General features: G+C 53.1%; 1 protein-coding gene across 1 annotated transcript in view; it reads right to left on the bottom strand.

The window, feature by feature from the left end:
• The window catches only part of ZFR2 (zinc finger RNA binding protein 2), a 48,317-nt gene that overhangs the window by 27,404 nt on the left and 9,657 nt on the right, over window positions 1-11,256 (bottom strand). The window contains exons 4-9 of the mRNA XM_006869041.1: window positions 10,979-11,074; window positions 10,747-10,823; window positions 10,415-10,505; window positions 8,800-8,988; window positions 8,186-8,445; window positions 1,290-1,472 (exon numbers count right to left, since the gene is read on the bottom strand). Coding sequence (XP_006869103.1) covers window positions 1,290-1,472; window positions 8,186-8,445; window positions 8,800-8,988; window positions 10,415-10,505; window positions 10,747-10,823; window positions 10,979-11,074 — 896 coding nt within the window. The remainder of the gene's footprint in view (window positions 1-1,289; window positions 1,473-8,185; window positions 8,446-8,799; window positions 8,989-10,414; window positions 10,506-10,746; window positions 10,824-10,978; window positions 11,075-11,256) is intronic.

Genomic DNA, 11,256 nt, shown 5'->3' with positions numbered 1-11,256 from the left:
CTCTAAGCCAAGATCCAACACCTCTTCTCTAGCTCCCATTAAAAAAAATACTGAGAATATGTTCAAAAGTTGTTGTTGTTGTTGTTATGTGCCGTGGAGTCGGTTCCGACTCACAGCGACCCTGTACAGGGTTTCTGAGGCTATAAATCTTTACGGGAGCAGTAAGCCTTATCTTTGTCCCGCAGAACAGCTGGTAGTGTCGAACTGCTGACCTTGCGGCTTGCAGTGCGATTCATAACCACTACGCTAGCAGAGTTTCTTATGATCAAAAGTGGGGGAATGCAAAACTGAAATTTGAAATTCTCATGGAATCCAGATGTTCTGGAACCATGGAAGCTGGATGGACGCCCCCCGAAACTATTGCCCTAAGATGATGATTCAACTTTAAACCAAAAAGACTCCCCAAGTCTTCTTCAAACCAAACAATGGTTTAGCATCCCGAGTGGAGTGTCTGCCTCGAGCCCTGAGCTCCTTTAAGACCATAGTGACACCAGTACACTCGAAGGTTCCATGAGACGCTGGGAGGCAGTGAGTTCGCGCTCTTGGGGACAAGAGCGTGAGACCGGCTACACAGCTCTGAGTGTCGGCCATGACACCAAGGTGCACCGGGATAAGCTGTTGAAATGTTGTGTTTTGTCTGCTCAAGGACAACAAACACAATACAACACACACACAAAAGCAACAGGCCCCATCCTGGAATATACTGGATGATCTCGTCAGTGGAAAAAGCATTGTGTTTGAATACACCCAGGAGCCATTCCCTGTGGTCTCTGAGGCAGCCCCTCCCCATCTTTGCAGTTTGGTGCAGCGCGTGCCAGGTGCCAGGTGTCATCAAGGTGATTCCAATGCATAGCGACCCCATGTGACAGAGCGGAGCTGCCTCATAAGGCTTTGTTGGCAGTCATCCTAGCGCAGCACTGTGGGCTAATGCGCTGGAATGCAAGGTTGGTTTGAACTGCAAAGTTGGTGGTTCAAGCTCACCAGCTGCTCCTCAGAAACCCTACATAGGGTGGCTATGAGTTGGAACCGACTCGACAGCACTTCACAACAATGACCATCTTTATGGAAGCAGATCACGGGGTCTTTCTCCTGTGGGGTTGCAGGGAGTGGGGGCAGGGATTTGAACCACTGTACTGCCTTTGATTAACAGGCAAGTGCTTCACTGTTGAACTACCAGGGCCCCTGGTACCCTGAGACACTGGAAACCAGTTGTCTAGTTCTTAGGAACAGAGATGCAAGAGTCTGGAAAAGGCAATCCCCAAATGGCCCTTTTGGAGAGTGGCCCCTACCTTCTGGTGCTTGGACCCCCGGATGTGGGCAGCATAAGCGTCAGCCCCAGTGCAGGACACGTCACAGAGTTCACAACGCAGGATCGCCTGCACGCCGCGTGGGCTGCCGTCCGACTCGCTCCATGTGCTCTGAGCCACTTTCTTCTTCCTGTGCATCTGTCCTCTCAGGTGCTCCCGGTAGGTCTGTGACAAGGAGCAGACGTGGTTTGACAGGCATGTTGCCCACTGGGCCCCACCCTAGTCCCTGTGGTCTCGGGCCTGGTCCTCAAGAAAGCTTGACATGGAGCCGGGACCCTTGTCTCTACAGCCCCAGCCTCCAAAGTGGCTATTATCTTGAACCGAGCTCACAGGCCCAGATTCGAACCCATAAGTTTGTTTCCCTTTGTGAAAGCAAACAGCCTTCTTAACATTGAGTATCACAAGTTTGGGGGTGGCGAGGGGAGACATTTTGGGGCTTGCAGAACTGAACCTCAGATACCATATTTCCCTCTAAGACACCAAGGACTTTCCATGAACGAGGCTACAGTGAATCACAGCTGATTCACCCACTGTCCACTGGCATGGCGTCTGAAGGCACTGATTCTTGGAATCCTTGAGATATGTCAAGCGGGGACTCTGGAGAAGGAAGTTACCACCGGGAATCATACCAGGGCCAGCACTGACGGCTGGTTTTAGGAAGGGAAAGGAGGAAACGGGATGGTGTGGGATGCAGACATGGTACTTCATTCTCTCTGGCATGCAAACACATGCCTTAGTTAGCCACAAAGAGTCTGTTGGGAAGTTCAGTCAAGTTGGTTCTGCCTCATAGCAACCCTGACCAGGGTTTTTCCAAGGAGCGGCTGATGGCTTTGAACTGCCGAACTTGTGATTAGCACTAAATTACCACAGCCAATTCTTCTGGGAAGGAAAGATGATTATATGGGGGGGGGGGGGGGGGGGGGGGGGGGGGGGGGGGGGGGGGGGGGGGGGGGGGGGGGGGGGGGGGGGGGGGGGGGGGGGGGGGGGGGGGGGGGGGGGGGGGGGTTCTTGCTTGCTGTTATGTGCCCTGTGAATGGGACAAGCCTTGGTTTGATTTTGATCTCCATTCCTCAAACTAGCTGTGAATTCCTCGGCAAATTGCTCAGCCTCTCTGAGCCTGAAGCATGTCACCTGCACACAGGGCTGATGACAATGGGGGTTTTAAGATCAGATGACCCGTTGGCATCACATGCTGAGCAGGTGTCGACTCTGGCTCATGGCGAACTTGTGTTGTCACAGGGCTTTCAGTGGGTGATTGAGGGGAAGTAGAGTGCTTGGTCTTTCATCCAAGGTGCCTCTAAGTGGACTCGAACTTCTAACCTTTCAGTGAGCAGCTGAGCACACTGACTGCTTGCACCCCCAGCGTCTCTTCCAAGCCCCCGTTTGTGACTTTGATGCTGTAGATTCTGATGTACAATAGAAGGGAACACTGCCTCGTCCGGAGCCAGCCTCCGGGTTCTTGATGTGTCTGAGCCCACTGGTGCTGTCACTGTGTCAGTACATCTCCTTGGGGGTCTCCCTCTTTTTCGCTGACCCTTCACTTTACAAGACACAATGTCCTTCTCCCGGGACTGGTCCCTCCTGACAATATGTCTAAAGTCTGAGAGACAGAGTCTAGCCATCCTGGCTTCTGTGGAACATTCTGGTTGTACTTCTAACACAGGCTTGTTTGTTCTGGTGGTTCACTGTAACTCACATGCACCAATTCCTCTTGGGTCTGCCTTATTCACTGTCCACCATATCAGGCAGGCGACTGGAAATACCACCTCAGTCCTCAAGGTAACCTCTGTTTCTGGTATTCTGCTAAGCACACAGTGAAGAGCAAACACTGGCTACGCTGGCATCTGTACTGTCCGACTTCTGGTGGCAAAGCATGTATCATGTGCACAAGAAGGAAAACACGAGGAAAAGATTTTTTGGAAGTGGTGGGTCTTGCACCCTGCCTTCCCAGCACTGCTGGCTCCCAGGAGCTCCCGGTGACCTGCAGCGCCCTCTCCTGACCCCCAAGGCCAGCATCTCAACGTGCATATACTCCTAACTTTGACCTGGAAAGACAGCGTCTTGCTGGGCATCCAGAGGAAATGCAGAAGTGGTGCCACCCAGCCAGTGGACACGCTCCACAACAGACTACAGGGCAAGCCCGTGTCAGTATGAGTATGAGCAGGTCCACACAGCGTGGGGGTTGGAGAGAGGTGATGGACTGTCCAGTCCTGAGACTGTGACTTCACACAGACACAGAGACACAGACACATATGCGTGCACAGACACACACACAGTACATACAGGCACATACGCGTGCACAGAGACACAGAGACACACACACGCAGAGACACAGAAACACACAGACACCGATGCACACATACAGACAAACATACACACACACACAGTACACACAGGCACATATGCGTGGACAGACACACAGAGACACACACACGCAGAGACACAGAAACACACATACAGACACCAATGAACACATATAGACAACCAGACACACACGTATACATACAGAGACATACACACACAGACACATATACATATAGACACACCTATAGACACAGGTGTGCATTCACGTGTACAGACAGACACAGATGCACAAACATATTTAGACACAGGCACACACATATGCAGACACACACAACATACATACACACATTCATGCACACACCATGTACACACATGCTCTCACATACACTACGTATACACACACATGTTCACACACACTCCATGTACACACATATACATCTACACACACACACACAAATCCCATGCACACAATATACGCACACACACACACACACACATGAGTGTTTAAGTCAGATGGGGGGATGGGAATAAGATGGATGGGTGGCCACGATGACATGTTGGCTGTGACACTGGCCTCAGGGTCTGGTGACTCAGAGGTAGACCTCTCGCCCTCCCCGTGGGATCCACAGCCACAGCCCCATCAGTGGAGGTGGGCAGACTGCTCTGATTCTGAACCGCTGTCAGTGGAGCTTCCAGACTAAGGCAGACTAGGAAGAAAGGCCTGGCCATCTATTGCCAAAAACTAGTGAAAGAAACCGCCTGGGTCCCCAAGGTCTGGTGTGTCACTGATCGCAGGGCTGGCGCAGGGCTGGGCAGTATTTCCTTCAGTGTGGGGGGGAGTCACCATGGGTGATTTACAACTTCCTGTGAGTCTACAACAGAAATTTCCATAAGAATGCAACCAGGGCTTCTAATATTAGCAGACAGCCTGGAATGGCAACAGCAGCTAACATTGCTAAGGGCTTCCTACAAGCCAGCTGCCACGCGCCAAGCGTGCTGCCAATTCAGCATAGCAAACACCCAGTGAGAAAACCCTGTCATCACGTCCACCCAAAGTGGGGGCTGAGGCTCAGGGAGGTGGTGCCCCTTGCGGGCGGGGGCTGTCTGGTTCGGAGCCTGCCTGCTTCACCTCCCCACACTAGGCACAGTGAACCTGGAATCCCAGGAGGATATTCAGCCTGGCCAGTAGGGGGAGCCAAGGATGCAGCAGGGAAACTAGGCACCAGGATCATGTGTTAAGGGTGGACACCTGACAACACCAAATGTGACCCCCAATGTGAGCCTCGGAGTGAGGAGAGTGGGATCCATATTAAAACTGGGCCATTCACAGGTTTGCATGGGCTACGTGTTGTTAGGTGCCATGGCGTCAGTTCTGACTCATAGCGACCCTGTGCACAACAGAGGAAATACTGCCTGGTCCTGGGCCGACCTCACAATTGTTGCCATGCTTCAGCCCACTGATGCTACCACTTTGCTAATCCAGTTCACTGGGGATCTTCCTCTTTTTCTCTGACCCTCCACCTTACCAAACATGATATCCTTCTCCAGGAACTGGTCCCTCCTGACAATATGTCCGAAGTATGAGAGATGAAGTTTGGCCATGGGACAAAGGTAAATAGTGATGCATGCTCAACCTTGGGAACAACAGGGCTCTGTGATAAAGGAACAAGGCATAGTCTGAAGAGAGGAAATAATACTACAATGCTTGACTGTTGGTTTCCCCTGCCTACTACTGTAAAATAGACACTTGAGGGGGATAGAAAGGACTGTCGGGAAACAGGATTACAGAGCACTTGTAAGTCTGTCTTCGGCCTATAACTGAATGAAATATCTAACAGGGATTCTAGAACTTGATCAGTGAAATAAGCTTCTTGCAGAGCCTTTGCAGAGTAGAGCACCTTAGGTGGAATCCTGAGCCCCATCCAGAACCTTCTAAGCTGAGACATTCCCACTAGAAAGGACAAGCAGACCAGCCTGGAACAGCTGGAGCGACAGAAGATACATCTTCAAAGAAAGAGCAGGAAAAATCCAAAACAAAAATGGCAGTATGACTGGCTACTACAAGAACAAGCAAGTTGTTTGCTGGGGAGCCATAAAAGCAAGCAATCAAGTCCCTTCAGGACAAATCCCTCTCCAAGACTGAAAAACTCAAAGGGAACACCTGAGCAGGCATGTAAGCTCGCTGGTGACCACATTGGTCTCCTGGTGAGTGGAGGAGGGGGAAAGGCAGCAATGATGAAGTGGGCTGAGTTCAACCATGTTCCATAGACTCCCGTTGACCTGGAGATGAGAGAGAGAATAAGAAAGGCTGGTTGGTCCAAAGTGTGGTGAGACCTGGGGACACCTGAGCCCATGGACAAGGACATAGCCACAGAGGGCTAGAGCTGAGAGTGAAGCATCCAGCTAATATGAAGTGAGGGGAGTCGCAAAAGAAAGCCCAAACCTGTAGATAGTACTCATTTGACCCAGCCTTGGTGGCTTGATAATCAGAACTTGACTAGAGGAAAAGAAAAAAAAACAATTTTTGATCAAGGAAACTACAGTAAATTGCTACAATTTGATGAACTTAACCTATACTTATGGATGTAGTAGTAGCTCAAAATACCAACTGAGAGGGAAGAGTCTTCACGTCAAGTACCAGTCCTATCCCCTCTGTGCACAGGGTAGATAGGGACAGGCAACTTAGACATTGGCTACCTAAAATGAGGGGGCAATAAAGGCATGAAGTGACTGGCTTACAAGTTTTCAAGAGGGAATTTAGTTTAAGAGTGTGCAGGGGAAGGTAGAGTACCCACTGAATCGTTTTCATCTTGTGTAGAAGGATCTGGTGAAAAGAGATGGGGATCAGATTCTTATGATTCAATAGTAACTGTTATCATGACTAATTGCAACTCTCACAACTCTAAAGGTAGAAGTTTTGTAACAAAAACTAGGGAGTAGTTAATCTTACAGTCCAGAAACAGAGGACCATCAAGGGAGAAGAGCAAGAGCAGAATGTGGGACCTTATCCAGAGAAGCAGCGACACCAGAGATGGAGGCAGAGATGAGGACATGGAGAGAGGGAGCAGCTGAGGACTCTAGACTCATAGAAAGAGAGGGACTGGATGCTGGCGACCAGGAGGCAGGCTTGCAGAATGTGCCCTTAGGTTGTTTAAATTATTATATATTCCTGAGTGTTTTGGGGTACACACGTTGCCCCCCCCAAAAAACCCCAGAGGGAATGGAAGTAAATACTGTTGAATGATGATGCATGGAGGAGATTGTAATTGCCATGAAACCATGGTGTAAAGCTGATGCTCTCCCATGTAAACTGTCACTCAGTTCACAAAAAAAACTTTAAAAAAAAAAAAAAAACTGGCCCATCCGTCAGAACCAGAGCTCCAGCCACAGGAACACAAGATGAGAGTGAGGGATGAGAGAGGGCAGCAAGGTGGGCGCCCCAGGCTTCCATCGACCTCAGGCAACTCCGACCCACTTGCTCTTGTGTCCACTGCGACTCCCAGAGGTTTTCAGTGGCTGAGTTTGTGGATCTTCAGGCTTAGAAGCAGAACAGGTTCACTTTTTGCCACATTCAGGGCCTCTATTTTTTTTTTTTTTTTCTTTCTTTTTCTAAAACCTAAAGCCTGGTAACCATTTCTTAAAATACAAAGCAGGCCAAGAGGTAAATGTGAAGACAACAGAATCAGCCAGACGCTAAGGGAGAAGGGATGTGAGACATTTCCCTGGGAGGACTCTGGAAAGCAGGTCGTGGTCTCCAGCTCGGGGTTGGGGTGGGCTGGGTTGGGGTGGGGTGGGGTGGGAGGGTGTGGAGGTGAACCCTGAGGGAGAGAAGCACCCGGCTGGGGCAGCCACCTGGGGGCCCAGTTCAGTGTGGGTGCGGGGTGGGGGAGGCAGACCCTCTAGGTGATTGTGGAGCCTCACCCCAGCACCCGGCTCCTGCTCAGGATGGGCAGTTAGATGCCCAGCCTTTCCAGAGACAGAACCTGCCAAGGGAGCGGGTTGTTAGGAAGCGTGATGAGTTCACATGTGTGCGTGTTTGCTTAGGAGATTCTCCATGGCTATGCCCCAAACATACATACACCCAAATACACACCCTGACAGAGACATACACAAATGCAGAGCCCACAAATATACACACAGAGACATAACCTCACCGACACTCTCCCACACAGACACACACCCTAACAGAGACACACATAGACACACACTCATCACATACATACACTCTAACACACACAGACACACACACCGGGTCGCTCTCTCTTTCTGCTCTGCAGTGTTCACCCTGGTGGCCCTGCTTCGATGACCCTCACTGTATCCAACCAACCCCCAGAAGACGGTGGCCCCTCTCCCTGCTGGGCCGACTCTCTCTGCTCTGTAGACCTGTCAGCAGGGACTTGCAGGAAATTCAGACAGGCGCTTTGCACCACCAGCTTAACGTCGGAGCTCCCTTGGGAAGACCTGAACTGGGACCCCAGCCCCGACACTGAGTGCTCTAGCTCAGGGGTTCCAGGGGGCCGTCCAGCACTCTCCCGGACACCCAGGGACAGGGGATGCCCTGGGGGTACGCTGACCTGGGGACCAGAGCAGCTGATCTTGCAGATCTCACAGTAGTGGATGGTTTTTGGCGGCCTGCTGAAGCTCCCGGCAGGACTGAACCTGGAACTGGGGCTGTTCCCGGGGGTGCCCCACAAGGATGAGTTGGCTGGCTTCGGGGGTGGGGGAGGCGGTGGGGGTGGTGGCAGCTGAGGTGGAGTGGGTCCCCGCAGCGGCAGAGGATAATGCAGCCCAGTGGCTGAAGACGTCGACCCATCACATGCTGGGTACTCCGGTCCTAGGAAGCAGAGAGACAGATGGGGGAGGGCAGGGGCACGCTGCATTCCTTTACAGCAGGCTGACTGGGCAGCAGAGCTGTCACCAGCACCAGCTGAGGAGACCGTCAAGCCTGTCTTTGGGGGCATCTCTGGGTGGTCTTGAACCTCCAACATTCTGGGGAGCAGGCAAATGTGTCTGTTAAACGCTGTTTGCATGGTTGTCGTGTTGACAGAAGCAGATCCCCAGGTCTTCCTCCAGTGGAGCAGCTGGGTGAGTTTGAACTGCCAACCTTTCTGTTACCAGCTAAGTTCACGTGCTGTGTGTCCCACCCAGGGTTCACACACAACACTGGGCTATGCTCAGGTTGTCTTACCTGCATAGGAGACAGCAGGGGGGTTGTATGAGGTCAGGGTGTATGCTGGCATGGTGGGCACTGAGGCAGCAGGTAGGGCGGTGGTCTCCAATGGGTAGATGCAGTTAGACACTGAGGTGCCCACAGGCGACCCCCCAGGCTGGGTTTGACTGTAGCCCCCACTGGCCTGGCTGTAGCTTTCTTTGGTACCTGCAGCACAAAACCCCTGAATGGAGATGCTGGAGCTGGCTCGGGCTGCTGTAACCAGCCTGCAGGTGCACATAGACCCGCCCCAAGCCCAGGTGCTAAGGCCAGACAGGAGTAAGGGGCGGGGCCAGTCAGCGCTGTCAGGGGCGGGGCCAGTCAGCACCGGTGGAGTCGGGGGGCGGGGCTAGTCAGCGCTGGCGGAGTTGGGTCCGGTCCTGGCTGTGGCCCATGTCTACCACTCCTTTCTGTATCCCTGCTCCTTCTCTCCTGGGGCTGACCCTCCCGTCCTGGGAAGCACCCTTGAAGAATGTTCTCAGCTCCAATTTGTCCTGCTCTGTCTCCTATGAAGCATGACCAAGTCCCCGAGACATCAGAGTATGGTTGGGAACACCAGATGGTCACGTCACCCCCATGTCTCTCGTCAGTCTAGATCCCTACCATCCAAATAACAAAACCAAACCTACTGCTTTACATCCAGTGGCTTCCGACTCACAGCGACCCTCTAGGACACGGGAGCCACACGCTAGGGCTTCCAAGACTGTCAATCCTGACAGGAGCAGACAGCCTCATCTTTCTCCTGAAGGGGTGGCTGGTGGGTTTGAACCACCAACCTTTCAGTTGGCCGCTGAATACTTTAAACACTGTACCAGCAGGGCTCCTAGGTCTTGGGGACCCTGTGTCCCAGAACAATAAGCTGCCGGCCCTGTGTCACCCCGTGTGATGGGTTCTGGACTGGACAGTGGTGATCTGCAGGGGTTTCATGGGTTGGTTTCCGGTAGGTGATCACCAGAATGATCTTCCTGTTTATTTTTCTGTTTACCCTAGAAGCTCCATGGAAACCTGCTGAGCATCTGAGCAACACACACACACACACACACACACACACGCCTCCGCAGACAGGTGGCTGTCCATGAAGTGCCCTGTCTGGGAATTGAACCCGGGTCTCCGGTCTGGAAGGTGAGAATTTCCCCACTGAGCCACCACTGCCTTTCTCAGTATTACAGTCAGTTACTGTGGCGTCAGCTCTCTCATGGCCACCCTGTGTAGGTCATAATAGAACTGTGCTCCACAGGGTTTCCTGGGGCTGAGTGTTCAGAAGCAGACTGCCTGGCCTTTCTTCCGAGGCACCCCTGGGTGGACTTGAACCTCTTATCTTGGGTTAGCGACTGAGCACTAGACCATTTACACCGTCTATGACTCTACTGTGAGTCTAGAATGTTTCCAAGTGACTTCTAACAATGTTTCCCCAAGGTTAGAGCTGGCATCTCCTGGGCACTGCCCTCTGCCCTCCATGCCTCCTCTCCTAGCAGTCTCCTTTTCATGCCCTTCCACCAAGCCCACTCCTGCCGGGGAGCTTCCAGGTCCTGCTGACGACCCCAGGAGCCCCGAGTCTCCGACCCGTGCATGCGCACTCCGCGAGGGGACCCACCTGACTGGTAGATGGAGTTGGTGGCACTGTATTGTGACTGCTCGTTCTCATAGTCACTGGCCACAGTCGACTGCCCGTAGCTATAAAGGTCCTGCAAATGCACAGCCACAGAAATGCCAGGAGAGACTGTGAGAAAGCAACAAGGGCTATGTCTGTGCCCAATCACTCATCCGTCCACTCGCCCAGGCCCCGTCCACGTTCACTGAACCCTGCTGTGCACACGTCCACTCACCCAGGCCCCGCCCACATTCACTGAACCCTGCTGTGCACACGTCCACTCACCCAGGCCCCGCCCACGTTCACTGAACCCTGCTCCGAACACGTCCACTCACCCAGGCCCCGTCCACGTTCACTGAGCCCTGCTCAGCACACGTCCACTCGCCCAGGCCCCGTCCACGTTCACTGAGCCCTGCTCAGCACACGTCCACTCGCCCAGGCCCCGTCCACGTTCACTGAGCCCTGCTCAGCACACATCCACTCACCCAGGCCGCGTTCACAGTTCACTGAGCCCTGCTGTGCACACGTCCACTCGCCCAGACCCCGTCCACGTTCACTGAGCCCTACTGTGCACACGTCCACTCACCCAGGCCCCATCCACGTTCACTGAGCCCTGCTCCGCACACGTCCACTCGCCCAGGCCCCGTCCACGTTCACTGAGCCCTGCTCCACACACGTCCACTCACCCAGGCCCCGTCCATGTTCACTGAGCCCTGCTCCGCACATGTCCACTCACCCAGGCCCCGTCCATGTTCACTGAGCCCTACTCCGCACACGTCCACTCACACATGCCACATCCATGTCCACTCACCCAGGCCCCGTCCATGTTCACTGAGCCCTACTCC

Source organism: Chrysochloris asiatica, unplaced genomic scaffold (genome assembly GCF_000296735.1).
Source record: "Chrysochloris asiatica unplaced genomic scaffold, ChrAsi1.0 scaffold00125, whole genome shotgun sequence".
Taxonomy (NCBI): Eukaryota; Metazoa; Chordata; class Mammalia; order Afrosoricida; family Chrysochloridae; genus Chrysochloris; species Chrysochloris asiatica.
The sequence above is the reverse complement of the archived record's forward strand: the minus strand, read 5'-3'. Positions and strand labels throughout refer to the sequence as shown.